This window comes from Halichondria panicea, chromosome 17, assembly GCF_963675165.1.
Source record: "Halichondria panicea chromosome 17, odHalPani1.1, whole genome shotgun sequence".
Taxonomy (NCBI): Eukaryota; Metazoa; Porifera; class Demospongiae; order Suberitida; family Halichondriidae; genus Halichondria; species Halichondria panicea.
In genome coordinates, this window is record NC_087393.1 from 337,502 (window position 1) to 363,777 (window position 26,276).

Genomic DNA, 26,276 nt, shown 5'->3' on the forward strand with positions numbered 1-26,276 from the left:
ATAATTAGTACACAAATAATAAAAGCACCGCAGGTGCTGATGCCTCGGTGGAGGTGCCAAAGCTACATAACATAAAGCTAGCTAGCTTTTATATGATTTTACTGCATGCAAAATCCAGGGAAACTCAAAGAGTGGGTAATGTTTGACGATGATTGTTGTTAAAAACGACCAAAAGTTCAAGTTTAAAATTAATGGCTGCAAGTCAGCAGAGCCTTGCAGCTCTCTTCTCACTCTTGCAGCTACCAATAGCTAGCGTTCTAGTGCAGAGCTAACTACTAAGTGGAGTAGCAACATTCTGTAAACAAGTTTGGCTACGTGCTCTTCTAAAAAGGCTGCAATGGCATTCCAAGTAAGCAAAACTAGGCATAACTCGAGAACGAAGCATTATTTTGCAAATCCACGAATTAAAATCCAAAAAAACATGACTAGAAGCCTATAGAAACTCTTACTTGCACTTCATTGATCCTTGTGCAGCTGTAGCAGTCTACACAGACACAGACAGACACACACACACACAAACACACTACCGTATACCTTAGGCATAATAAATGATCATGTACCACACACAGTAAGTATACATGTACAGTGCCTGTAACCTAGAGAGTCGAATACCACAAATTTGTGAGATTGGTACTAGTAGCCGCGGCCTCTGATCAAGCATATGCGATAAACGCCAAATATACGACATGATAGCTGCGCTTGCATAAATAGCATTATAGCAGATACATTAATGTAACGCAACCAACCCATTACCCCCCCCCCCCCCCCCCCCCCATCACACACCATACATACCTGTATGATCTTGGTGATAAACCAGGGCACTGGTTGTAGGCCCATCTTGGCAATATTGTCACACAGAGCATCCACTAGGCTCTCATAGTCAGGCTTGGGTAGGATCACACCGGGAAACAAATCAGACGTGATGCCTTCAAAGAGGGGAACATCGTGGGCCAAAAACTTGGGTAGATTGACATCGTTTATAGCTCTCAATAGCAAAACAGATTCGTTCTCTTGCTGATACTTGAGTTTAAGATTGCCTGCTGCAGTGAGAACGGATTTCACGGCCCTCATACCGTAGTCATAGTGATGCTGTGATGATAGCTGTTCAGAGCAGAGACGATAAGTGGCCACAATCTTGGCAGAGAGACTACGAGCATCCACAAAGCCCATAGAGTAGAGCATGATCTCACCAATCAGACCATAGTCTGGCACCATCATAGCCACAGTGCGGAAGAGGACCTGAAACGCAAAAAAGAGGGTTAAAGTAGCAATCAATTTACCGCAGTATTACGTCAATTTGACTAAAAGCTTAATTACAGTCATAACGTTAAATAGATCATCTTTGAATGGCCATAACTTTAGTTCCGTTCCTCTAATAACGTTAATTTTATGATTTTCTGAAAGCTTAGAGAGAGACTTTTCAATTGGTGTCATCAAAAATTATATTTGAGAGATAAAAATATTTGCTAATTTGGCCATACCATGGTCCAAGGCCAAAAAATGACAAGTTAGGGCTCCGATGAAATTTTAGATTGAAACATATCATTTGAAAGGTCTCTTCAGAAAATCATAATTTTTTTGACATAGGATCAACGGTACTAAAGTTATGGCTGTTGAAAGACGAGTCATACATGCATCATATACGCGTACATGTACGTACGTACGTAGCCTTTCACATGTTGCTTACCTTGAGGTTGTCTGGTAGTTCCTGCCTGCCAGCATAGCCAGGGTTCATGGTGATGAACACAGTGCAGGAGGGGTCCAGCGAGATCTCTGTGCCCTCAAATATGAACTTCTTCACTCCAAGATTCACTGCCACTTGAATACCTTGAATCTGCTGGGCTATCACTGAGAGTACCTACAAGTAGTGTGTGTGTGTGTGGGGGGGGTGATTATACTGCCTAAATTTACAGGACGTATACATGTACATGTACAGTGATTATAAGGGGGGATGAATATACATAATACGTACATACAAATACATTATACGGTAGCTTTAAAGCTCTTACCTCCAACTCAATCCTGTTGAACTCATCAAAACAAGCCCATGCTCCAGCTTGTGCTAGACCCTTGAAGAACTTGCCCATGGCCTTATAGTCCAGTCCATCAGAGCAGTTGAACACTACACACTGTTTGGCCACGGCCTTAGCCAAGTCCTTACATGTCTCTGTCTTGCCTGTACCAGCCGGACCCTCGGGAGCCCCTCCCAAGTGAAGCTTGAGTGCTCCCATTAGTGTCCGATAGCAGCGATCAGTTAGAGGGGTGATGACAAGACGACCAGTGTTTCCAAGATACTCATAGCCATAGGGAACGTCCGTGGTGATCATACGCACTATGACTAACTCATCCTCAAAGTAATAACGAAGTTGACTGATCCATTGGAAGTCCACTGAGCTGTGTACATTGTCCTTGTGTAGCTTTTCAACCACATCACGAGCTGCACACAGAGCACAAACACTATCAAGTACACTGTACAATGCATCAACAGAGCTTATGCATGTATTACCAGTATGTGTACTAATCAAGTATCAAAGTACAATGTAAGTATTAACAGAGCTAGTATATAGCTAAAATAATGTCATACATACATGTATGCCGTACACTATACACATGCATGTAACCAGGTATGGCTTGTGGTACTAACCGTGTACGTCTATGACAGTGAGAGCTCCCAGAGTGATTCTAGCCATGCTGGATAGCTTCCCACGGACCAGCTCAACAATCTCATCAATCTGACCATTGCTCTTGTCCAGATAAGCCTGCATGGGAAAAGAATAGTTTATCGAAAAAAAGTATTACTGGAACTAAAATTTAAGCCAAAAATGTGATAACTAAAAACTGTAGTTCACTATAAATTATGTAGGCACAGCCCAAAAAATTCACCGACAATTACTGAGTACACACATGTTCATGTACAGCTATAAATGTACCTTGAGTTGTCCAGTCTCGATGGCCTCAGTGACTTCCCTGGTCCAGTAGATAGTGCCGACAGCAATGACTGCCTGCCCTGGCCAGTTGAGCACCCACTTGTTGCGAGGGTCCTCTGCATAGGCAATCACTGACTTCTTCGTGACGTCCTTTAGACTGAGAATCATGGTCTGTTGTACTTGAAGCAGCCATTTCTCCACCATACCCTATGCAAAGGGAGGGGGGGGTCAAATAGAAGCAATATACATTACTGTACAATGCATCAAAAACTGTAGAAAAACTATCAAAATAATTTTATACTGTGCAAAATACGTGTGCCTATACACATGTACATAGTAAAAAATTAACAGAAGAGAGCCTATCAAAGCACTAACACACAGCTATAGTGTACAGAAGCCTCACCTTAGCATCAGCTGGGACGATGGTCTTAGAGAATGGCACACTCTCCTTCTCACTGCTGATCATTCCCTTGACCTCTTGGTTCTCAGTGAACACTAACTTGGCAATGCCCTCGAAGCACTTCTTGAGGTGAGGCTGCACTCGTGTGGGATCCTTGGTCTCAGAGAGGATCTCTAGCAGCTCATCGTTAGATAGAAAGAAGAACCTGTGTACCAGAGAGAGTGGGAGTTCAGTGAGCTACACACGTGTACTGTAACAGCATAACATTTAGCCAGTGCACGTGCATTTTACAATGTAATGAAAATATCCATCAGAAAACGTAGCTATACAAATTAATACATATAATTATAATGGAAGAAATTAACTACCAATAGCAGATTTATTGAGCGAGTCAACTTTACGCTTACCTTGGGAAATAAAGACGCTTCTTCTCCAGATAATCATTAAGTCCTTTCTGGATCTGCTCCAGTAGAGTGTTGGATTCCTTGAGCTTATCCAGCATGTTAGCTTGTGCAGTGACAACCAGTGCGTGGCTATCCTTAACCGCCTCGCCCATTATCTCGCGCCAGTAGCGATCCACAATACCAAACTTCCTCCCCTCCTCCGGCATCTGTGCCATAATGTCCTCTGATGAGAAAATGGGCTCTGGGGAAAAAGGAAAAAATTTAATAGCTACATGTACTACAGCCCCATGGTATTTTTCCGAAAATTAGAAATTACGGCCCCTTCAAAACTTAAGATTTGAGAATATACTATCTAAATGGGCTCCTTCTAAAATCATAGTCTATATTTTGTGGCATCTCTCACCTAGGTAGAGCCATGTGGCCTGACACTTGAGCCAGGCATCAAGGATGTCTTGAATCAATACTAACTTCTCCTCCCACTGTTTGATCCCTTCTTCGAATGGCTTAATGAAGGGGGATCCCCTCATCGTCTGTGTCTTAATGATGTGGTCGTCCAAAAGGACCTGGATCTCATCCACCGCAGTGAGAATGGACACACCAGTATCTCTGTACTCCATGAATATGAACTCTGTATCTGTCCATTCTGACTGCATCTTGTCCAGGGCTTTCTCCAGGGAGTACTCTTTGCTGGCAGACGCTCCAATCTCCTCAAGGCTGTGTGTGTAATTATTATTAATTATAAGTGAGGAAATGTGTATAGGTTGTCATACCATATAGTGGGTAATTTTTGAGGGCTAATCTTTTCAATCAAGCCACGAAATGTTCAATGGTAAAAATTATATGTGAGAAAGTTCACAAAAATAGCGAATTTGCGAAAAATTTGAGCCTCGAAAATTACCGGCTATATACGGTACTATACTTACACTTCTAGATGCTTCTCGAGGCCAAACTCGAGCATGGCACTAAGAGGTGTGTCTGGCTGAGGCTTGAGATCAAAGCCTGCCACTTCACTCATTCGTGTCCAATGTCGATCTCGGATACCCGGGTTACAAAACGTCTGCAGAATAGGCAAGTGCTCTTTAAACTTGTCCAATTTCACTTTGAAAGCATTTGTGGATTGTTTAGGCAGAGGCAGATCACTGAAGGTCTTGGAGAGCTTGTGCATAGTACGCCACATATTACCAACGTCATCATCGACTTTCTCTGCATCTAGTTCAAGAAATGGTCCGTTCATCCACTTGTCGTTTTTCTCGTGGAAATCTAGCGCTGTATGCCACAGTCGATCGTACGGTTCTTTTAGGACCTTGGTGGACTGTATCTGAGGGAAGGCTGTCATTTCCCACTCGAGCAACTCCTCTTCGTTGTTTATTGCCTTTAATAGAGGTAGAAAAGAATGAAAAGTGAGGTGACATATTCAAAAACGTTTAGTTATAGAGCAAAACTGGTATGTGTAGATATTTAGCTGTTCATATTGACTGACCATTGCCTCGTTCTTTGCATCCTCCAGATCGCTGGCCAGTTTGTCGAGTGTCTCTACAACTGGTCGTATGTCATCCACTGCACGAGGTACCTCCTTCTTGGTGAACTCCTCCACCTGGTTAGTGAAGTCAGTCAGTAAGCTCTCAAACTTCTTTCGCCTGAACGTAGCGAGAGAGGAGGGGGGTATTAACGGAGTAACTCTTTATGCATTATCATCCGAATGGGCTCCTTCTAAGCTTCAGAAAATCAGAAAATCCTTTAAATTGGATCACCAGAACTCTAGTTACAGAGCCAACTCTAGTACTCAAGCAAACTAACTCACGGCCACACACAAACACTCTAACTGACTTTGCTTTGACTTGATCCTCTGCCTCCTCCCTCCGAGACACTAGTCGTTGCTGACTGACCTCAAAGATGGGGTCCATGCGTGCAGGCCATTGAAAGGTCCTGCTGTTCAGGTCCAGGTCCTCCACTGGCAGGATGGCATAGTCCAGTAGAAACTTCAGCCTCTCTCCAGCCTCACGTACTTTTGCCAACAGGACGAAAACTGTCTCTTCCCGGGACTGAAGGAAGGAAAGAACAAGAAGAGGGTTAGGGAAGGGAACAAACAACGAGTAAAGGTTGGAGAGGGAAGAAAGAATGAGTAGAGGTTGGAAAAAAGCAAGGGGCGCATCAATTAATGGGTTAATTGGAGGGGCATACCTCTGTGAGGAACTGCATTAGAGAGACCATATCTTCAGTGGTGGCTGCTTTCTCATAGACACGTGTAGCAATCTGGTCATAACTCTCACACAACCTGCAGCAACAGTACTAGCACATGTCCTGATCTAACACACGCACACTACTCACTTCCTATTGAAATCTCTGTTATTCTCCACCAGCTGGTTGACTAGACGGCTAGCTAGATCACTGGCCATCCTCTGTAGCCTCTCGTTCACCTCACAGCAATCTACAGCCAGGAGGTTGAGGTAGACCTTACGTCTGAGCAGGTACAGCTCATCAGATTGATCACGAAACTTCTTGATCATCTAATATAGTGATATATTCAAACGATTGAGCAGTTGTTACATTTAGTGCGTTATCAACGCTTACTTTTCCAAACTGTTGCAGCTCTTGATCTGATGATTTGAGAAAGTCGTCGACCTCTACAGCAGCACTGCCGTCCAAGAGCTGCTCATACTTGGTGTATGTGGCACTCACATACCTAGGAGTAGTATATACAGTTAGTATACATACTTATCACAGGAAACCAATAATATTATAGGCACACTACACTGTGTATATACTGTACACTATATTTTCAAAGACCACCCACAAAGTTACCATACAAGGAGAGGTACAACTTAGACGAACAATACTTATACTCCCTCACTTTTGTGGGCCGCAGAAGTTTCTCCTGAGCATGTGCAGTGCCCTCTCCCTGGTCTCCTCCACTAGCCCCTCACACAGCTTCACAGCTGGGAGGACCAACTCACAACCTTGCAGCTCAGAGAAGAGCACATGCTCCACTCGAGGCAGTCCCTGGGCACTCTCCACTATGGCTGTTACAAGACGGCCCAGGATGGCCTCAATATCAAGGAAGCATGGCTGAAAGATGAGCTCTGATGACTTAATATCAAGCTTGAGTAGAATCACCTACACAAAAGGAAAGGCAATTTGATGAAAAAACAAACTACATTGCATAGAAAGACCTCTCTCTAAGCTTTCAGAAAATCAGAAAATTAATACGATTGGACCAACGGAACTAAAGTTATGGCTGTTCAAAGATGCTCTATTTAACGCTGGGTTCCCCTTCATTTTCAGAGTTGAGTTTTATTCATGCTAATCACTGTACACTACTTAAGGCTCACTGGTTTAGACACGAAGAGAAGGTTGTTAAACTCTTCCTGATAATCGTTGCCAATCTGATAGTGACTCAGAAACTGGAGGAAGTCTTGTAGTGATTTCTCCACCGTCTCCCTCAACTGTCTGGCCATTAGACTAGAGGCAGCATTGAAGAAATGCTCAGCCAGTACAGCAGGTTGGTCCGGGGAGGAAGGCATGAGGTGGGCCCAGTCAACCTTGTACCTCCGGAAGATCTCTCCACACTCAGACACCCATCTACATGTATGTGATGTGTATGGAAAGAACATTCTAAGCACTATGATTAAAATGTCATACGAAATTCCAAATTAAAAGCCCTTCTGTGTACATATACATTGGGACATCACACAGTACACGTATAGATGCTTTTATCTTTTACAATACATGTACTACCCAGTGTGTGAGTGTACACGTGTACTGCTCTTACCCCTCCTGTAGGGTCCTCCTGGCATGAGCACACTGGCTCTTGACGAGGGCCTCAAACTGAGATGGTTTCAACTCTCTGACCTCGTCTCTCTCAGAGCACAGCACCTCCAGGTCAACAAAGTGAACACTGGAATACCTACACAGGGAAATAGACTAGTACACAATTAAAACTTCCTACAGATGGTTTCGTTTGACTTCATCACATGACCCTTACAATAAAGTAACCATAATTATACAGACAGTTCTGAGAAATTCATTTTAAGGGGTCATATCAAACATAAAAAGCTATCAATCAGACACCAGGCCCACTCACTTGTTATACCAGAGGCTCTGCAACTCAGTCATGACAGTGTTGGAGATGAACAGTTGCTGACTCTGAGCGTCCTTGGCACACCTCACACTCTCCTTCCATGGTACGGGTGCGCGAATAGCCCTCTGAGGGAGCGGCCGCGGGACTGACCCAATCTTAAGTCGTTTCATTTCACTGCTGTCTTTGAGAATGTAGTCAATGATAGCCTTCTTTAGGCTGAGTTTATAGTCATCCAGGATTTCCTTGTGAAGGTTCTGTCGAAGTGTTTTCCAATCAGGGTTGTCGAGTAATTTTTGGAGGAGCTTTGAGTGTACTTGTGTCATTGTCCCCTCTGGCATCGGAGGTAGGTCAGCCTGGGACACACCCTCTAGAATATAGTACTGGTAGCGCTGTAGACACACACACACACACGGCCCAATAGCATTAGGTGATACATACGATTGCTACTAACAGCTTGGAGCCATAATTATTTTTATTAAGTATAACAGCCACACATTTGCTGAAATTTCACACACTACATTGTATTCTAGAGCAATACAGTTGCAAGCAGCTACTATATAAAATACCTCCAGGTCCTCTGTGGTTGGCTCCTGCCCGTCCTCCATTGCCATGAACCCAAACTGCTCTCCCGGGCTCATCGGTCGGGACTCTGGGTTGTATTGGTGACTGAATGGGGAAAGTGACGACCTAGGGGTGAGGTGAACTGGAGACTTGGTAGCCTTCATTGGAGCTGGTGGAGTAATAAGTTAGGGACGCTAAACTATTAACTATTATTGATATACCAGTGATTTTCACCATTGAAAATTTATCAAAGTTTATTCGTACAGCTCAGAATGGTGACGTAGAACCTATTGTATATTAATAACCCGCTATACACAAATACATTCATTGCACAGAGACTGTTAGATGATAGGATACAAGGTGATCTTGCCTTCCTGAGGTTTCTGATCTTGAGCTTGCTGGCAGTTGGGGTGTAGTTGTTAGCTATGGACTCTGACGGGGTCCGATGATACTTCTCCTCCTTGAAGGGAGCTGCTCTGGTCCAGGACATGCGCTTCATGACAGGAGGATTCTCAAGATTCTTGAGAACAAGCTGAGGGGAGTAGTTAAACTTTCACACTATCCCATAAAATATGCGTGCACAATAGTAAATTAGATGAGACCTTTAATAAGAAATATTGGCCACTCTACTAGTCTGAGATGTGTAGATTATGCAGGGATTAGAGATACAACATTATGCTGTACTGGATGGGTACAATATATGCATGTAGTCAGTAGACTATTCATTGAAGAGACTCACGCTGTATAGAGGAGATGGCTGTGTGTGGGTAGAGGGGCGTATGGGGATATGGGGTAGCTCAGTGTGTACCCTCATGTTGGGGTTAGCCAACACTTCCACAGAGCACTGCATAAGAGATGTATAGCATAGGAACAGTATTCACATCATCATTATTAACTTGAGTGGGTGCACCATTTACGATTGTTTGAAAGCTTAGAGTAAGCTCGTTAATATGATGTACACGTATATAAAAGCTTTGATTGATAAAAATAATGAAGGCACATACCGTACCAGGATATAATTGTTTTGAGCGTGTGATTCAACCTATTTTCCATTTGCTAAGGACGGGGCTGGGAGGTAATTCAGGCTCGATCAAAGATTGAGAGTTGAACGTTATCTCGTTGTAAGCTTGTATTAAACGTATAATGCGGCCGGCTTGTAAGCTTTCAGAAACTCATCAAATTAGCTATCAGACTGACCGAACTCAAATTATGACTACTCAAGAGCACACGTACACTCCACCAAGTATATGCCACTGTACTGTACAGTCCTAGAAGACGTTCGGAGGGTTCGAACCACACCGAATACCTGTAGAACACCCTCTAGCTTATAAATGAGCTCCCTAGCTTATACTGGGGGTGTGGCATGTTCCAGTGGATTGTGAGTGGTTCATTCTTACCTTTCGAGTCTCCATTCTTGAATTCTTTGCAGTGTAGGGACTCTTTTACTGCATCTCTATCCTGGACCCTCGGCTTGATGATTATCAGATAAACATAGCCGTAGGCATTTATCACCATAGCAACTTTTTAGCATCTTTGTTAGAGCTGCAGCCACGTGGCAGAAAAGGGGGGCGTATCTCCTCTGCCATGTGGACCCATAGGTATGGAAGAATGAAAGGTATAGCTATGTACCTCTGGCTATGTACTGTGCATTGCAACAAAAATCAGCTATACATGTGGTTTTATCTTTCAGGCATTTGGCAGCTGGAGTTTGGAGGAGCTCTCAACAGGAAACCACACAAGGACAGCTTGGAATGGAAGGATCCTAGCTTTGTGCTCTGGGAGAACCCAGTCCCCCAGGTGTGTTAACCTGCACCAATGAGTTGGCATTAGTGATGACATGGGACTCCCAATGTGTTTGTATGTATAACTATTATCCCATGAGATCTGCTAGTTGCAGACTTCATGCAAAGTGTTCGTATGTATAGTCTAATTATTAAAATTTTTCGTCTTTTCTTCTCACATTTTCATATGGCGGATCATCATGGCTGGTGTGTGTAGCGCTCATCCTGTCACATGACTGTGTGTAGGTGTGTCCTGATCATCTCTATTAAATAAGGTATATGTTAACTATAAGCTTGTAAGCTATGTACATGACGTGTACAAATATAGACCCTTATAATTATTAACTACCGTATCGTTGCATAAAATTAATTTGATAGCCGAGTAAATAGGAGAAACTTGTACATACATAGCTGGTTTTCCCATGCATCTATTCTTGACCAGCAGCCATGCAGTATCCGTATATATACTGGTATAGACTGGCCATGCACTCCCTACATCTCAGTACTGCCCGTGTTAAGTTGACCTAGTGTGTACATGTACTTACAGTACACGTATGTACTACTAATAACTGTTGCTGTATTAATTGCATGCTTGAGAGACTATAATGACGACCAAACAAAGATTATAATTGTTGATAGGACATATTCTTAAGTTAACCAGTAAAATTGTTAATTACAAAAAACAGTAAAATTATCCAAAAATGTGTAGAATAAGCAGTAGAATGATCGCAAAAATATTTCTCATTATATCCAACTTGAGAGCATATGTTACGGCCACATAGGTTCATATCCATCTTCTGCCTCTGGTAAACTAGTAGCTCCATTCTCCACCAAATTCCCGTAAGTCGTATCACCATCCCTCTCCTCCGCATTGCTGTAACCACTGTTCATGGTATCTACTTGTGCATATTCGAGGTCAGGGATGTTAATGCTTTCATATAATTATGTTGGGTGGATTTAAAGTTGTAATCGTAATTAGCTCGTATGCTATTGCCGTAGGTTCTGAGTAGACGGCCACATAGGTTCATATCCATCCTCTGCCTCTGGTAAACTAGTAGCTCCATTCTCCACCAAATTCCCGTTAGTCGTATCATCATCCCTCTCCTCCGCATTGCTGTAACCACTGTTCATGGTATCTACTTGTGCATATTCGAGGTCGGGGATGTTAATGCTTTCATATATGTTGGGTGGATTTAAAGTTGTAATCGTAATTGGCTCGTAGACTATTGCCGTAGGTTCTGAGTAGACTTCACTTATGTTTTCTAGGGTATTGGGAGACCGGATCCCTCTGTTTGGATAAGAAAAGGAGTTCATTACAAGCTATATACTATAGGCGGTGATCATTTAAATCTTACTCTGAATTTGTCTTATTTTCAGCAATCTGCACAGTACTGGATCCTGGCGTAGCCTCAGTCCTGTTGATAGATAATGCATTAGTTAATTACTCCTCAACCCATTCAGTGTTAAATAAAGATATTTGAACAGCCATAACTTTAGTTTCGTTGGTCCAATAATGTCTATTCTGAAAGCTTAGACAGAGATCAAGTCTATTTTTGGCCTGTTTTTGACAAAATACCAGGTTCTATAAAATTATGGTCTTTTTCCAAAAATGGAAAATCAGTTGGGCATATCATCTCAAAGAGCTCCTTCTAAATTTTCAGAAATTAATACGATTGTACCATGCAACGAAAGTAAAGTTATGGCTGTTCAAAGATGTTTTTTATTTAACCCTGCATGCATGCATATAGGTCAATTGAATTACCTGATATTTCTCTCCTTTTTCCTTTTAACTAGTAGGCACACAACTAGTATGATGATAGTAACATTTAAGATCACAAGTACGAAGGTAGCTCCACCCACTGCCGCTCCCACAATGGCTCCTGTGTTCCCAGCACTGACTGGCATTGCTACTGACATAGCATCCTCAATTTGTTGGGGAGAGGTTGTTGATATAATTTGTGTGGTATCTGTGGTAGCAGTTGTATGTTTGTGTGTGTGTACCGAGAATAATTATATATTAATCAAATTAATGTATAGGAGATTGAAAGTCCTTGCATTAAACAGAGATTTAAGAGTTTTGTTCATTTGCGATGTCACTGTCTAGCTGCCCTCTGTGTATTATTATGGATATAATTATGCTAAAATAATGGCTTACCTAGAAATAGGACACAGCCAAGTGCCTCCATATCCAAACAAGGCTCTGCTCCACTATGAACCACACTGACAATCCTCAATACTCGAGTGGTGAGGGGGGTGGGTAGGACTGTCGTGCTGACATCGGGAGAGTCTGGTCTAGTGAAGACCATCGGGTCAGTGGAATTAGCTTGGAGAATGCTGCTCAACTGGTCACTGTTAGGACCATGCTCTATTGTGAACTGATTGAGATAGAACTGGTATAGTCCTCCATCTCCTCCTATCTGTAGCTCTTGAATTATGACATCTGCTTTGAAATCAACTTGAATCCAGCTTCCCGTATTATTATTTTTTGCACACCACGATTTTCCCCCCAGCCTAGCTTCGTGGGGAAGGTAGTCTTCAGAAAAGCTTGAACTGGCCGTGAACTGTTCATCCTCCACTCTGTACCTCCCACCAGTAATGAGTGGCTCTCGACATGCTGTATGCATGGGGGGGGGGGGGGTAAATGAGATAGCCTTGTGCTTTCTACACATGCATGTGCATGTATCATAAAAGTGACATGTACATGGCTAAGTACATGCAAGCGAAATATAATAATTATTGTACTGTATAATAGTTAGCTACGTATTATATGGTGAACATTGGACGTGCAGAACTGTGGTAGCTTTCTAGCTCTCACTCACCATTATTTCCTTGGCATAGGACTTGAGATGTTTGTAGTATACACACTAACATCACCCAAACAGCTGTGGAATTCATGCTTGCAGCTTCTTACATTTGAGTAGATAATAGGCTCAAGCTTATGTTCCTTAAATTAAAGGCTAAATTGTTGATTCAAACAGAACCCATTATATAATCATCGTCTGTATGTCTGCGTGCATTGTTCCTTAAATTAAGGCTTAATTGTTGATGCAAACAGAACCCATTATGTAATCATTGTCTGTCAGTATGTCTGCATGCATGTCTGCACATGCAATTAGGTCATGGCTATTAAATTAGTGTGCTCAGTGTACGTATGTGGGCGACATTGTGGCCATTGACGTAGTTACTAGGTGTATGCTGTTAATGCTTGCATGCATCACTTTATTGCAGTCTCGTAGAAAAAGAATTGAGTTTTATTACTGACAAATTTTGTTGAATAATTAAGATATCTCGTTGCTACGTTGTTGCCAAGTGCAATATATATATATGCAGCATGATGCCTGCTGAAAGTCATAATGCACTATAACCACAAAGTCATAATGCACTAACCACAGAACGCCCCTCTGGCATTAGACAGACAAATTAAATTAAATATCATGAGAAATAACAATTAAGTATCAAAGTAAGTCCAGCCATGCAGGAATGTTCAGCACTGCTGGAGTTTCTTCTATGCAGGTTTTAAAATTGCCCAAGGTTCATGTTGTGTGTTCCTCGACCTAGTCCTCATGATGCATGTCAATTCTGCTTTACCATAGCACTAGAAGCGGCTCTTTTTGCTGGGGGCTGAGCTGTTTTGCAGCGGTGTAGAGGCGAGTTTCTTTGGCTTGATGTGAGGCCGAGGGTGGGGCTGTTTTCTGGTTTATTCTCTTTGTTCTAGCATAAGCATCATGCTCCCATAGGGCTGCGTTATAGACTATTTTCTCTGTGCCATCTTGAGAGGTCTCTATATCGTGTTTACTGTCCATACTTTGTTGACTGCTCTCACTGGATGTCACGGGTTGGTCATTGCTAGGCAACACAACCTTTATAGACGTGTTCACATTAGCGTATGTGTACAATAGGGGGCTACCAACACTTTTGTATGGCGTGCTTGAAGCTCTAACATTTGAACTCCCAATAGTTTCGTACATATTGGCCATGTCTATATAGCCTTGGTATAATTATTAAGCAGAGAATGCATGGTTAGTTAAACAATAACTGAAAAAATAATTATAAGCAGTAGAATGTTTCTCATTATGTCCAACTTGAGAGCACATGTCACATCCACATAGGTTCGTATCCATCCTCTGCCTCTGGTAAACTAGTAGCTCCATTCTCCACCAAATTCCCGTAAGTCGTATCATCATCCCTCTCCTCCGCATTGCTGTAGCCACTGTTCATGGTATCTACTTGTGCATATTCGAGGTTGGGGGTGTTAATGCTTTCATACGTGGTGGGTGGATTTAAAGTTGTAATCGTAATTGGCTCGTAGGCTATTGCCGTAGGTTCTGAAACTTCACCCATGTTTTCTAGGGTATTGGGAGACCGGGTTTCTCTGTTTGGATAAGAGAACGGAGTTCATTACAAGCTAGGCAGTGATTATAATTATATACTCTTACTCTGAATTTGTATCATTTTTGGCAATCTGCACAGTATTGGATCCTGTCATGGCCTCAGTTCTGTTGATAATTAAGCGTTAATTCTGAAAGCTTAGAGAAAGGCCTTTCAGATGTGTTAAAATCAAAAGTCTGTTTTTGGCCTGTTTTGAGAAAATACCATGGGCATATATAATTCCCATGCAGCGTAGACTTTTTCCAAAAATGGAAAATTATGGCCTGGGCATATTATCTGAAAGAGCTCCTTCTAAGCTCGTAAAATTAATGTGATTGTACCAACATAACTAAGTTATATATGACCGTTCAAATATACTTTTTATTTAACCCTGCATATTATATAGATCAATTGATTAAGAATTACCTGATATTTCTCTCCTTATTCCTTTTAACTAGTAGGCACACAACTAGTATGATGAAAATGACATTTAAGATCACAAGTACGAAGGTAGCTCCACCCACTGCCCCTCCCACAATAGCTCCTGACATAGCATCCTCTGTTTGTTGGGGGAGGTTTGTTGATATATTTTGTGTGGTATCTGTGGTAGCAGTTATATATGTGTGTGTGTGTGTGTACTGAGACTATATATATATAGTGTGCATAATTAGTATATATAGAGGATTCCAGTTATTAAACTATAGGTAGTCTATATTCTAGATTTAAGAGCTTTTTTCATTTGCGATGTCACGGTGTAGCTACCCTCTGTGTATATAATTATGGATATATATAGTATCTTACTTGGAGCTAGGACACAGCCGATTGCCTCCATGTCCAGACAAGGTTCTGTTCCAGAATGAACCACACTGACAATCCTCAATACTCGGGTGGTGAGGGGGGTGGGTAGGACTGTGATGCTGGCATCGGGGGAGTCTGGTCTAGTGAAGACCATCGGGTCAGTGGAATTAGCTTGGAGAATGCTGCTCAACTGGTCACTGTTAGGACCATGCTCTAGTATGTACTGATTGACGTAGAATACAGTATTTCCTCCATTTCCTCCTATCAGTAACTCTTGAATTATGACATCTGCTCCAAAATCCACTTGAATCCAGTTTTCCGTATCACTACTTTCTGCACACCATGAAGTTCCCCCCAGCCTAGCCTCGTGGGGAAGGTAGTGTTCAGAGAAGCTTGAACTGGCCGTAAACTGTTCATCCTCCACTCTGTATCTCCCACCAATAAGGAGGAGCTCTCGACATGCTGTATATATATGGAAGGGGGGGGGGATAAATTAGATAGCCGTATGCTTTCTACACATGTGCATGTATCATAGAAATGACATGTACACGGCTAAGTTCTGTATACATGCAAGCGAAATGTAATAATTGTTGTACTGTATATAGCTAGCTACGTATGGTGAACATTGGACATGCAGAACTGTGTTAGCTTTCTCTCACTCACCATTTCCCTGGCATAGGACTTGAGATGTTTGTAGTATACACACTAACATCACCCAAACAGCTGTGAAAGTCATCCTTGCAGCTTCTTACATAATTTTAGTAGATAATAGGCTCAAGCTTTATGACCCTTAAATTATAAAGCTTATTGTTGTATGCAAACAGAACCCATTATGTAATCGTTGTCTGCATGCATGTCTGCACGTGTAAATTAGGTCATGGCTATTAAATTAGTGTGCTAAGTGTACGTATTATGTGGGCGACACTGTGGCCATTGCCATAGTTACCCGGTGTATGCTAGCTGTTGATGCTTGCATGCATCACTTTATTGCAGTCTCGTAAAGTAACAAAATTGAGTTTATCACTGACAAATTACGGCTAAATAATTAAGAGATGATTATGATAATTATGATATTATGCATAATTATGATGATAGTATATAAAACAAAGTGATCTGTAACATAATTAGCTATTCCTACACCACGCCAGTTACATAGTTGATGTACACTACATAATCGTACACTATACATAATCGTAATTGTTGATAGGACGCTATTATTATTTTATGCTAAAGTAAAATTCCTGAGTATATTATACTTATTAAGCATGCAGTTAGAATGCATGGTTAGTTAAATAACAACTGAATAAAATGGTAGAATATAGTAAGTAGAATGATTATAAATATTTGTCATTATGTCCAACTTGAGAACATAATTATGTCACAACCACATAGATTCGTATCCATCCTCTGTCTCCGATAAACTAGTAGCTCCATTCTCCACCAAATTCCCGTAAGTATCATCATAAGTCGTATCATCATCCCTCTCCTCCGCATTGCTGTAGCCACTGTTCATGGCATCTACTTGTACATATTCGAGGTCAGGGATCGTAATGCTTTCATACGTGGTGGGTGGATTTAAGGTTGTAATTATAATTGGCTCGTAGGCTATTGCCGTAGGTTCTGTGTAGACTTCACTCATGTTTTCTAGGGTATTGGGATCCCGGGTTTCTCTGTTTGGATAAAAGAAGAAGTTCAGTATATACAAGCTAGGTGGTGATCATTTAATCTTACTCTGAATTTGTCTCATTTTCAGCAATCTGCACAGTACTGGATCCTGCCGTAGCCTCTGTCCTATTGAAATAACGTTAATTTGCTTATAGAGAGAAGCCTTTCAGATGTGTTAAAATCATGTGTCTATTTTTGGCTTGTTTTTGACAAATACCATGACCATAATTATAGCGCAGGATATTTTTTCCAAAAATGGAAAATTATGACCTGGGCATATCATCTAAAAGAGACCTTTAGAAAATGATAAGTGATTGTACCAACGTAACTAAAGTTATGGCCTTAAATGTACTATTAATGCTGCATGGGTCGATTGATTAGAATTACCTGATATTTCTCCTCTTAACTAGTAGGCACACAACTAGTATGATGAAAGTGACATTTAAGATCACAAATACGAAGGTAGCTCCACCCATTGCCCCTCCCACAATAGCTCCTGTGTTCCCGGCACTGACTGGCATTGTTGTTGTCATAGCATCCTCAGTTTGTTGGGGAGGGGTTGTTGATATAGTTTTTGTAGTATCTGTGGTAGCAGTTATATATGTTGATAAGTATGTATGTATATGTACTGAGAATAGTGTGCATATTATAGTTAGTGTATATAGAGGATTGAAGGTATCCCATACAGTCATTAAAACACAGGTATTTTAGATTTAAGTTCATTTGCGGTGTCACGGTCTAGCTGCATGCCCTCTGTGTGTATGATATGGATATGCATGGATGGGCTTACTTGGACAGCCAATTGCCTCCATGTCCAAACAAGGCCCAGATCCAGTATGGACCACACTGACAATCCTCAATACTCGAGTGGTGAGGGGGGTGGATAGGACTGTGGTCCTGACATCGGGAGAGTCTGGTCTACTGAAGACCTTTGGTTGGTTGGAATTAGGTTGAAGAATACTGCTCAACTGGTCACTGTTAGGACCATACTCTATTCTGAATAGATTGACGTAGAACTGGGCTGCTCCTCCATCCCCTCCTATCAGTAACTCTTGAATTATGACATCTGTTCCAAAATCTACTTGAATCCAGTTTTCCGTATCACTACTTTCTGCACACCACGAGTTTCCTCCCAGTCTAGCCTCGTGGGGAAGATAGTCTTCAGAGAAGCTTGAACTGGCTGTGAACTGTTCATCCTCCACTCTGTACTTCCCACCAAGAATGAGGTGCTCTCGACATGCTGTATGGGGGGGGGGGGGATAAATTAGATAGCCTTGTGCTTTTTAAATATGTGCATGCATGCATGTATCATAGAAATGACATGTATATACATACATGGGCTGTACATATATTATATACATGCCTGCAAGGAAATGTAATAATTATTGTACTGTATAATATAGTTAGCTGTGGTGAACATTGGACATGCAGAATTGTGTTAGCTTTCTCTCACTCACCATTTCCCCGGCATAGGACTTGAGATGTTTGTAGTATACACACTAACATCACCCAAACAGCTGTGAAAGACATCCTTGTAGCTTCTTACATAATTTGAGTACATGTATAGAATAGCTCAAGCTTTATTTAAGGCTTGATTGTTGTATGCAAACAGAAGCCATTATGTGATCATTGTCTGCATGTCTGCGTGCATGTGTGCCTGAATGTCTGCATGTGCAATTATAGGCCATAGCTATTAAATTAGTGTGCTATGTGTACTAAGTGTGTGTGGGCGACATTGTGGCCATTGCCATAGTTACCCGGTGTATTCTGTTAATGCTTGCATGTATTACTTTATTGCTGTCTCGTAGAGTAAAAGAATTGAGTTTATTACTGACAAATAAAATTATGCTGAACAATTAAGAGATGATAATTATGCATACTTATGGTGATATTGATCTTTAGCTATTCCTACACCACGCCAGTTACATAATTGATGTACACTACATAATCGTACATTACACGACACAATGCATAGAACCATACAACGGATTATCCATAAGCTCATTTCCTGGTTTACTCTCTTTGTTCTAGCATAAGCATCATGCTCTCATAATTATAGGCTGCGTTAGTAACTGTCTTCTCTGTGTCATCTTGAAAGGCCTCTATATAGTCTTTACTGTCCATACTTTATTGACTGCTCTCACTGACTGTCATGGATTGGCTATTGCTAGGCAACACGACCTTTATAGGCATGTCCACTTTAGCGTATGGTACAATGGGGGCTACCAACACTTTCGTATGATGTGCTTGAAGCTCTAAACGCGTTGGGACTCCCAATATTTCAAGTATAATTATGACTAGCACCGATCTGCTAGTTTGAGGCGTCATGGGAGAATTGTTTTGTATGTAGAATTATATGCTCAATTTTTCCGTCTCTACTTCTATAGGTTTTCATACTAACAGTATATGTACTAATATAACTTTGTTGTATAAATTGCAGTTTGAGAGACTATAATAATGACCAAACAAAGATTGTTGATAAGACTATGAGATTTAATTTGCAGTAGAATTGTTAGTCAAATAACAGCCCAAAAAATTGTAGAAGAGGCATTAATTATTATATCCAACTTGAGAGCACATGTAATGCACAATCACACAAGTTCGTATTCATTCTCTGCCTCTGGTAGACTAGTAGCTCCATTCTCCACCAATCTTCCATAAGCATTGTTCTGAGTCATATCACCATCCCTCTCCTCCGTGTTGCTATAGCCACCTTTCGTGGTGTCTACTTGTGCATACTCCAGGTCGGAGATGTTAATGCTTTCATACGTATTGGATCGGTTTAAAGTTGTCATCGTAATTGGCTTGTAGGCTATTGCCATAGGTTCTGAGTAGACTTCACCCATGTTTTCTAGGGTATTGGGAGATCGGGTTTCTCTGTTTGGATAAGAGAAGGAGTTCAGTACAAGCTAGGCGGTGATTATTTAATCTTACTCTGAACATTTTTTCTCAGTGCTGGATCCTGGCGTAGCCTCAGTCCTGTTGATAATTAAATAACGTTCATTCTGAAAGCTTAGAGAAAGGCCTTTCAGATGTATTAAAATCAAAAAGTTTTTGACAAATACCATGAGCTAAGCCCATTCAAAAATGGGATTGTGCAATTTAAGATTTTCAGTAATACCATCTTAATAACGAGCTCCTTCTAAGTTTTCAGACAATTATATGATTGGACAAACGGAACTAAAATTATCAAAGATCAAAGATGCTTTATTTAACGCTACATGGGTCGATTGCATGGTCAATTACCTGATATTTCTCCTTTTAACTTGTAGGCACACAACTAGTATGATGATAGTGATAAGTAAGATCACAAGTACGAAGGTGGCTCCACCCACTGACCCTCCCACAATGGCTCCTGTGTTCCCAGCACTGACTAGCATTGTTGTTGTCATAGCATCATCTGTTTCTGTTTCGTTTGTTGGTGTAGTTTGTGTGGTATCTGTGGTATGTGTGTGTGTGCCAAGACAAGAATGGTGTGCATATTAGAAAGACTTTCAATTGTTAAAACACAGATTTAAGAGCTTTTTTCATTTGCGGTATCACAGTCTAGCTGCCCTCTGTGTATATAATGATAATGGATATATAATTATAGCTATAATTATAGCTATAATTATGCTAAATGGCTTACCTGGAGATTGGACACAGCCAATTGCCTCTAGGTACAGACAAGGGTCTGATCCAGAATGGACCACACTGACAATCCTCAATACTCGAGTGGTGAGAGGGGTGGGTAGGACTGTCGTGCTGACACTGGGAGAGTTTAGTCTAGTGAAGACCATTGGTTGGTTGGAATTAGCTTGGAGAATGCTGTTCAACTGGTCACTGTTAGGACCATGCTCTATTGTGAACTGATTGATGTAGAAGCCTCCTCTATCTCCTCCTATCTGTAACTCTTGAATTATGACATATGTTTTGAAATCGACTTGAATCCAGGCACCACTACCCAAGCCTGCTTGTGCGCACCACGAATTCCCCTCCAGCCTAGCCTCGTGGGGAAGGTAGTTTTCAGAGAAGCTTGAACTGGCCGTAAACTGTTCATCCTCCACTCTGTACATCTCACCAGTAATGAGGGCCTGGGGCTCTTGGCATGCTGTATGGGGGAGGGAGTATAGGTAGCCTGTGCTTTTTACAAATGTGAGAGATATTATATGTACTTGGTTATTATAGTTCTGTGCATGGAACCCTAAAATGAGATGTATTGATTGTACTAGTAAAATTATAACTTGATAAGTCACTGCATGTGTAGTACGTTATACGCATGGTGAACATTGGACATGCAAGAATTGTGTTAGCTTTCACTCACTCACCATTTCCCTGGCATAGGACTTGAGATGTTTGTAGTATACACACTAACATCACCCAAACAGCTTTGGACGTCATCCTTGCAGCTTAGTAGCTAGTATTTCCCAAATGAATTCTTATGTTGCCTTGTTGCAGATTAAGAGCTATGCAAAGGGCATGCAATGTGATCCCTTCCAGTGTATGTTTGAACTAGCATGCATGAAATTGTAATTAGTACTGCGTGGTATGTATGTATGTGTGGTAATATGAACTGGCAGAAGTTGCTTGATATAATTGATCCACACTACATACAACGCTACGTAATCATACTTGCATATAGTACCATACAACGGATTGGCTTTTATAACTATTTTGGTTCACTTTTTATTCTAGCATAAGCAGCATTCTCCATCAAGCTCCCATAGGCCGTATTAATAACTCTTCTCTGTGCCATCTTGAAAGGCGTCCATGTCTGGTTCAATCTTGGTTCCATCATGCTACTATATATTGTGTTAACAACTGTCTTCTCTATGTACACATTAAAATTTATATTTCATATTTTGTTGTCTGCTTTCTGTCATGGGTTGGCCATTGCTAGGCAACACGACCTTTCTAGGCGTGTCCATTTTAGCGTATGTGTACAATAGGGGGCTACCAACACTTTCGTATGGTGTGCTTGAAGCTTTAACGTTGGGACTCCCAATGGTTTCGTATACGTATGTCTATCATATAGATCTGCTAGTTGGAGACTTTAGGGGAATTGTTTCGTATGTATATGATCAAATTTTCCGGGCCATCTTTACTTCTCAGGCTTTCATGTGACGCATCAGTGAGTATCATGGCTGGTGTGTGTAGCGTTCGTATCCTGTCACATGGCTGCTTGGAGGTGTGTCCTGATCATCCCTATTAAATTTAAGGTATATATTGTTAACTAAGCTTGGGTAAAATATATTAAGCTATATAGGTACCGTATAGCGGGTATATTTCGAAACTTTCGCGGATTTAATTTTCGTGGAATAGCAGTATGCATGCATGCGATATTAAATTCGTGGGTATAAATGTTCGCGGTACATGCTTAATCAGCGAAAACCGCGAACATTTATACCCTCGAAATATACACGCTATACGCCATAACGGTACATGACATATATGTATATACATGTACAAATATGGACCTTTATATTTTAACTACCGTATATCGTTCCTATTAATTTGATAGCCGAGTGAAACAGATTAATGTATAGAAACTTGGTTGCCCATGCATCTATTCTTGACCAGCAGCCAGTATCCGTATCTACTATAGTAGACTGGCCACTCCCCACATAATTTATGTAGTGTCCGTGTTAGGTTGACTTAGTGTGAACAAAATGTATAGATTGTGTATACCGTATAGCGCAAAATTTTCGAGGGGCTTAATTTTCACTGCTTTTGTGGGTTAGCAATCCTACATGAAAATTAAGTCCACCGACGAAAATAGTTCTTTAATTAGAATTATCTGCTATAACGTGCAAAGAGTACACGAACAGTGTGCTCTCAAAAATTTCGCGCTATACGGTATGTACATATATATAATTATATATATATATTATACTGCTGGTTTTGTGATTTTACTTGATAACTTATTGCTGCATTAATATCTTAAACTTAAGACACGAATGACGACCAAACAATATTGTTAATGAACACGATATGAATTTATGCTGAAGTAAAATTCCCATTTTAACTGAGCAGCATATTTAAAATGGTTGTTAAACAATTATAAAATAGCCGCCTGAGTAGAAGTACTTCTCATTATGTCCAACTTGAGAGCACATGTCACAACCACACAAGTTCGTATCCATCCTCTGTCTCTGGTAAACTAGTAGCTCCATTCTCCACCAATTTCCCAAAAGCAATGTACTGAGTCATATCACCATCCCTCTCCTCCACATTGTTTATGGTATTTGCTTGTGTATACATGTTGGGTGGATTTAAAGTTGTAATTGCAATTGGCTCATAGGCTATTGCCGTAGGTTCTGAGTAGACTTCACCCATGTTTTCTAGGGTATTGGGTGCCCGGGTCTCTCTGTTTGGATATGAGAAGGAGTTCAGTACAAGCTAGGCAGTGATCATTTAATCTTACTCTGAATTTGTCTCATTTTCAGCAATCTGCACAGTATTGGATCCAGTCGTGGCCTCTGTCCTATTGATAATCATACATAATCATTGTTTTAATTACTCCTCGACCCATGCAGCGTTAAATAAAGCACCTTTGAATGGCTAGTTTCGTTTGTCCAATGACATTGATTTTCTGATTTTCTGAAAGCTTATAAGGAGCTCTTTCCGATGGATATACGTATTAAAACTTTTGGCCTGTTTTTAACAAAATACTCATGGTCTTTTCCCGAAAATGGACCTGTTCCAAATTTAAGATTTGAGCATACCATGATGGCATCTGAAAGAGCTCCTTTTAAAATCAAAACTAACATTAATGTGATTAGACCATCAGAACTAAAGTTGTAGCCGTTCAAAGATGCTTTATTAATGCTTCATGTATTAATTACCTGATATTTCTCCCCTTATTCCTTTTAACTAGTAGGCACACTAGTATAATGATAGTGACATTTAAGATCACAAGTACGAAGGTAGCTCCACCCACTGACCCTCCCACAATAGCTCCTGTGTTCCCAGTCATAGTGTCATCCGTTCGTTGGGGGAAGTTTGTTGATGTAATTTGTGTGGTATCTGTGGTGGTAGCATCTGTATGTGTGTGTGTGTACTGAGAATAGTGTGCATATTAGTCAGTAAAAAAATCTCCCAGTTATTAAAATACAGATTTAAGAGAATTTGTGGTGTCACGGTGTATGCCCTCTGTGTATATATAATGATGCTAAATAGCTTACCTAGAGGTAGGACACAGCCGATTGCCTCCAGGTCCAAGCAAAGTACTGCTCCTCCAAAGAATGCCACACCTACAATCCTCAATATTTGAGTGGTGAGGGGGTTGGGTAGGACTGTCGTGCTGACACTGGGAGAGTCTGGTCTAGTAAAGACCATTGGTTGGAAGGAATTAGGTTGGAGAATGCTGCTCAACTGGTCACTGTTAGGACCATACTCTATTGTAAACTGAGTGAGGTAGTACTGGAATTCTCCTCCATCTCCCTCTATCTGTAGCTCTTGAATTATGATATTTTCTCTGAAATCGACTTGAATCCAAGCGCCAATACCCAAACCTTCTTGTGCACACCATTCCATTCCCCCCAGCCTAGCCTTGTGAGGGGGATAGTCTTCAGAGAAGATTGAACTGGCTGTGATCTGTTCATCCTCCACTCTGTACTTCTCACCAGTAATAAGAGGCTCTCGACATACTGTATGTAGGGGGGGGGGGGGGGGGGGGTAAAGTAGATAGCTTTGTGCTTATAGGCATTTTAGATTAAGGGCTTTTTTCATTCGTGATGTCACGATCTATAGCTGCCCTCTGTGTATAATGATAATGGTATATGCTAAATAGCTTACCTGGAGGTAGGACACAGCCGATTGCCTCCAGGTCCAAACAAAGCACTGCTCCTCCAAAGAATGCCACACCTACAATCCTCAATATTCGAGTGGTGAGGGGGTTGGGTAGGACTGTGGTGCTGACATCGGGAGAGTCTGGTCTAGTGAAGACCATCGGGTCAGTGGAATTAGGTTGGAGAATGCTGCTCAACTGGTCACTGTTAGGACCATACTCTATTGTAAACTGAGTGAGGTAGTACTGGAATTCTCCTCCATCTCCCTCTATCTGTAGCTCTTGAATTATGACATTTTCTCTGAAATCGACTTGAATCCAAGCGCCAATACCCAAACCTTCTTGTGCACACCATTCCATTCCCCCCAGCCTAGCCTTGTGAGGGGGGTAGTCTTCAGAGAAGATTGAACTGGCTGTGATCTGTTCATCCTCCACTCTGTACTTCTCACCAGTAATAAGAGGCTCTCGACAAACTATATGTGGGGGGGGGGTAAAGTATACAGAGACGTACCTGGTTACGTAATCCTACAGTGAAATTATTTATTATACTAAGTTGATAAAAGTAGTTGTTATAATTATAGTAATTTTTTAACATGCTGTTATACTGTAGATACATATAGATTTGGTAAACATTGGACATAAGAACTGTGATAGCTTTCTCTCACTCACCATTTCCCTGACATAGGACTTGAGATGTTTGTAGTATACACACTAACATCACCCAAACAGCTGTGGACGTCATCCTTGCATGCAGCTTCACAGTTTGAGTAGATAATATTTCCCAAATGAATACTTATGGGTGCCTTGTTGCATCAGATTAAGAACATGCAGAGGCCATATGTGATCCCTTCCAGCATATTTGTGCCTAGTTTGTTGGTGGTCATCCCACGATTCAACCAAATATTGTGATAAGTGCTGGTATACGTATGTACACTCATACATGCACTGTTTAAATGCATGCACTGGCAGAACGTATTAAAATTGCTTGATGTTCAAATTGATACCCCACATAATGCGTATACACTAACATACGTAATCATACTTGCATAGTGCCATACAATGGATTGTCAATCAGTTCTTTTCCAACATTCTCTGGTTCACTTTTTGTTCCAGCATAAGCAGCATTCTCCATCAAGCTCCCATATAGGCCGTGTTAATAACTGTCTTCTTCTCTGTGCCATCTTGAAAGGCCTCCATGTCTGCTTCAATCTTTGTTCCATCAGCTAAGCTACCATAGGCTGTGTTAATAACTGTCTTCTCTGTGCCATCTTGAAAGGCCTCCATGTCTGGTTCAATCTTGGTTCCATCAGTTAAGCTCCCGTAGGCTGTGTCAATAACTATCTTCTCTATGTCATCTTGAGAGGTCTCTATATCGTCTTTACTGTCCATACTTTATTGACTGCTCTCACTGAATGTTATGGGTTGGCCATTGCTAGGCAACACGACCTTTATAGGCATGTCCACTTTAGCGTATGCGTACAATAGGGGTCTACCAACACTTTTGTATATGATGTGCTTAAAGCTTT

At 41.2% G+C, this 26,276-nt stretch overlaps 6 protein-coding genes and 1 long non-coding RNA gene across 10 annotated transcripts in view; 1 reads left to right on the forward strand and 6 right to left on the reverse strand.

Moving 5' to 3' along the window:
* The window catches only part of LOC135351863 (dynein axonemal heavy chain 3-like), a 28,521-nt gene extending 18,611 nt beyond the window's left edge, over nt 1–9,910 (reverse strand). For both annotated transcript variants that reach the window (XM_064550969.1, XM_064550968.1), the window contains exons 1-22: nt 9,768–9,910; nt 9,110–9,214; nt 8,728–8,902; nt 8,376–8,539; nt 7,813–8,198; nt 7,501–7,635; nt 7,061–7,310; nt 6,583–6,845; nt 6,303–6,414; nt 6,060–6,238; nt 5,913–6,006; nt 5,559–5,773; nt 5,212–5,368; nt 4,655–5,103; nt 4,135–4,445; nt 3,735–3,972; nt 3,331–3,532; nt 2,931–3,134; nt 2,645–2,759; nt 2,010–2,437; nt 1,688–1,858; nt 793–1,239 (exon numbers count right to left, since the gene is read on the reverse strand). In XM_064550969.1, the coding sequence (XP_064407039.1) occupies nt 793–1,239; nt 1,688–1,858; nt 2,010–2,437; nt 2,645–2,759; nt 2,931–3,134; nt 3,331–3,532; nt 3,735–3,972; nt 4,135–4,445; nt 4,655–5,103; nt 5,212–5,368; nt 5,559–5,773; nt 5,913–6,006; nt 6,060–6,238; nt 6,303–6,414; nt 6,583–6,845; nt 7,061–7,310; nt 7,501–7,635; nt 7,813–8,198; nt 8,376–8,539; nt 8,728–8,902; nt 9,110–9,214; nt 9,768–9,782 (4,815 nt within the window). In that variant the 5' untranslated portion in view covers nt 9,783–9,910. The remainder of the gene's footprint in view (nt 1–792; nt 1,240–1,687; nt 1,859–2,009; nt 2,438–2,644; nt 2,760–2,930; nt 3,135–3,330; nt 3,533–3,734; nt 3,973–4,134; nt 4,446–4,654; nt 5,104–5,211; nt 5,369–5,558; nt 5,774–5,912; nt 6,007–6,059; nt 6,239–6,302; nt 6,415–6,582; nt 6,846–7,060; nt 7,311–7,500; nt 7,636–7,812; nt 8,199–8,375; nt 8,540–8,727; nt 8,903–9,109; nt 9,215–9,767) is intronic.
* Nucleotides 9,911–9,941: 31 nt separating this feature from the next.
* Nucleotides 9,942–22,774, forward strand: LOC135351911 (uncharacterized). 2 transcript variants are annotated; one of them, XR_010399534.1, is made up of 4 exons: nt 9,942–9,985; nt 10,061–10,167; nt 10,369–10,426; nt 22,074–22,774. It is a non-coding gene; the product is annotated as an uncharacterized LOC135351911 (long non-coding RNA). The 2 variants fall into 2 exon arrangements; XR_010399535.1 differs by lacking the exon at nt 22,074–22,774 and adding an exon at nt 10,934–10,990.
* Nucleotides 10,822–13,140, reverse strand: LOC135351901 (uncharacterized). Its single transcript, XM_064551017.1, has 5 exons — nt 12,971–13,140; nt 12,307–12,765; nt 11,914–12,118; nt 11,507–11,566; nt 10,822–11,439 (listed from the first exon to the last, which is right to left on the reverse strand). The coding sequence occupies exons 1-5, from the start codon at nt 13,044–13,046 to the stop codon at nt 11,139–11,141; spliced, it is 1,101 nt and encodes a 366-aa protein (XP_064407087.1). The 5' UTR covers nt 13,047–13,140; the 3' UTR covers nt 10,822–11,138.
* LOC135351904 (uncharacterized) lies at nt 13,927–16,124 on the reverse strand. Of its 2 annotated transcripts, none has more exons than XM_064551021.1 (5): nt 15,981–16,124; nt 15,321–15,779; nt 14,946–15,078; nt 14,588–14,647; nt 13,927–14,523 (listed from the first exon to the last, which is right to left on the reverse strand). In XM_064551021.1, the coding sequence occupies exons 1-5, from the start codon at nt 16,051–16,053 to the stop codon at nt 14,247–14,249; spliced, it is 1,002 nt and encodes a 333-aa protein (XP_064407091.1). In that variant the 5' UTR covers nt 16,054–16,124; the 3' UTR covers nt 13,927–14,246. The 2 variants fall into 2 exon arrangements, with proteins under 2 accessions (XP_064407091.1, XP_064407090.1); XM_064551020.1 differs by having other exon boundaries at nt 14,946–15,120.
* Nucleotides 16,358–18,604, reverse strand: LOC135351902 (uncharacterized). Its single transcript, XM_064551018.1, has 5 exons — nt 18,440–18,604; nt 17,773–18,222; nt 17,370–17,565; nt 17,049–17,108; nt 16,358–16,987 (listed from the first exon to the last, which is right to left on the reverse strand). The coding sequence occupies exons 1-5, from the start codon at nt 18,510–18,512 to the stop codon at nt 16,696–16,698; spliced, it is 1,071 nt and encodes a 356-aa protein (XP_064407088.1). The 5' UTR covers nt 18,513–18,604; the 3' UTR covers nt 16,358–16,695.
* Nucleotides 19,378–21,571, reverse strand: LOC135351903 (neuropilin-1-like). The gene is made up of 5 exons (XM_064551019.1): nt 21,290–21,571; nt 20,611–21,072; nt 20,229–20,421; nt 19,917–19,961; nt 19,378–19,859 (listed from the first exon to the last, which is right to left on the reverse strand). Exons 1-5 carry the CDS (start codon nt 21,360–21,362, stop codon nt 19,574–19,576), a joined length of 1,059 nt encoding a protein of 352 aa, XP_064407089.1. The 5' UTR covers nt 21,363–21,571; the 3' UTR covers nt 19,378–19,573.
* A 149-nt stretch (nt 22,775–22,923) lies between the features above and the next one.
* LOC135351893 (uncharacterized) lies at nt 22,924–25,560 on the reverse strand. Its single transcript, XM_064551007.1, has 6 exons — nt 25,420–25,560; nt 24,759–25,223; nt 24,146–24,610; nt 23,807–24,002; nt 23,386–23,445; nt 22,924–23,328 (listed from the first exon to the last, which is right to left on the reverse strand). Exons 1-6 carry the CDS (start codon nt 25,490–25,492, stop codon nt 23,079–23,081), a joined length of 1,509 nt encoding a protein of 502 aa, XP_064407077.1. The 5' UTR covers nt 25,493–25,560; the 3' UTR covers nt 22,924–23,078.
* Nucleotides 25,561–26,276: the final 716 nt, after the last annotated feature.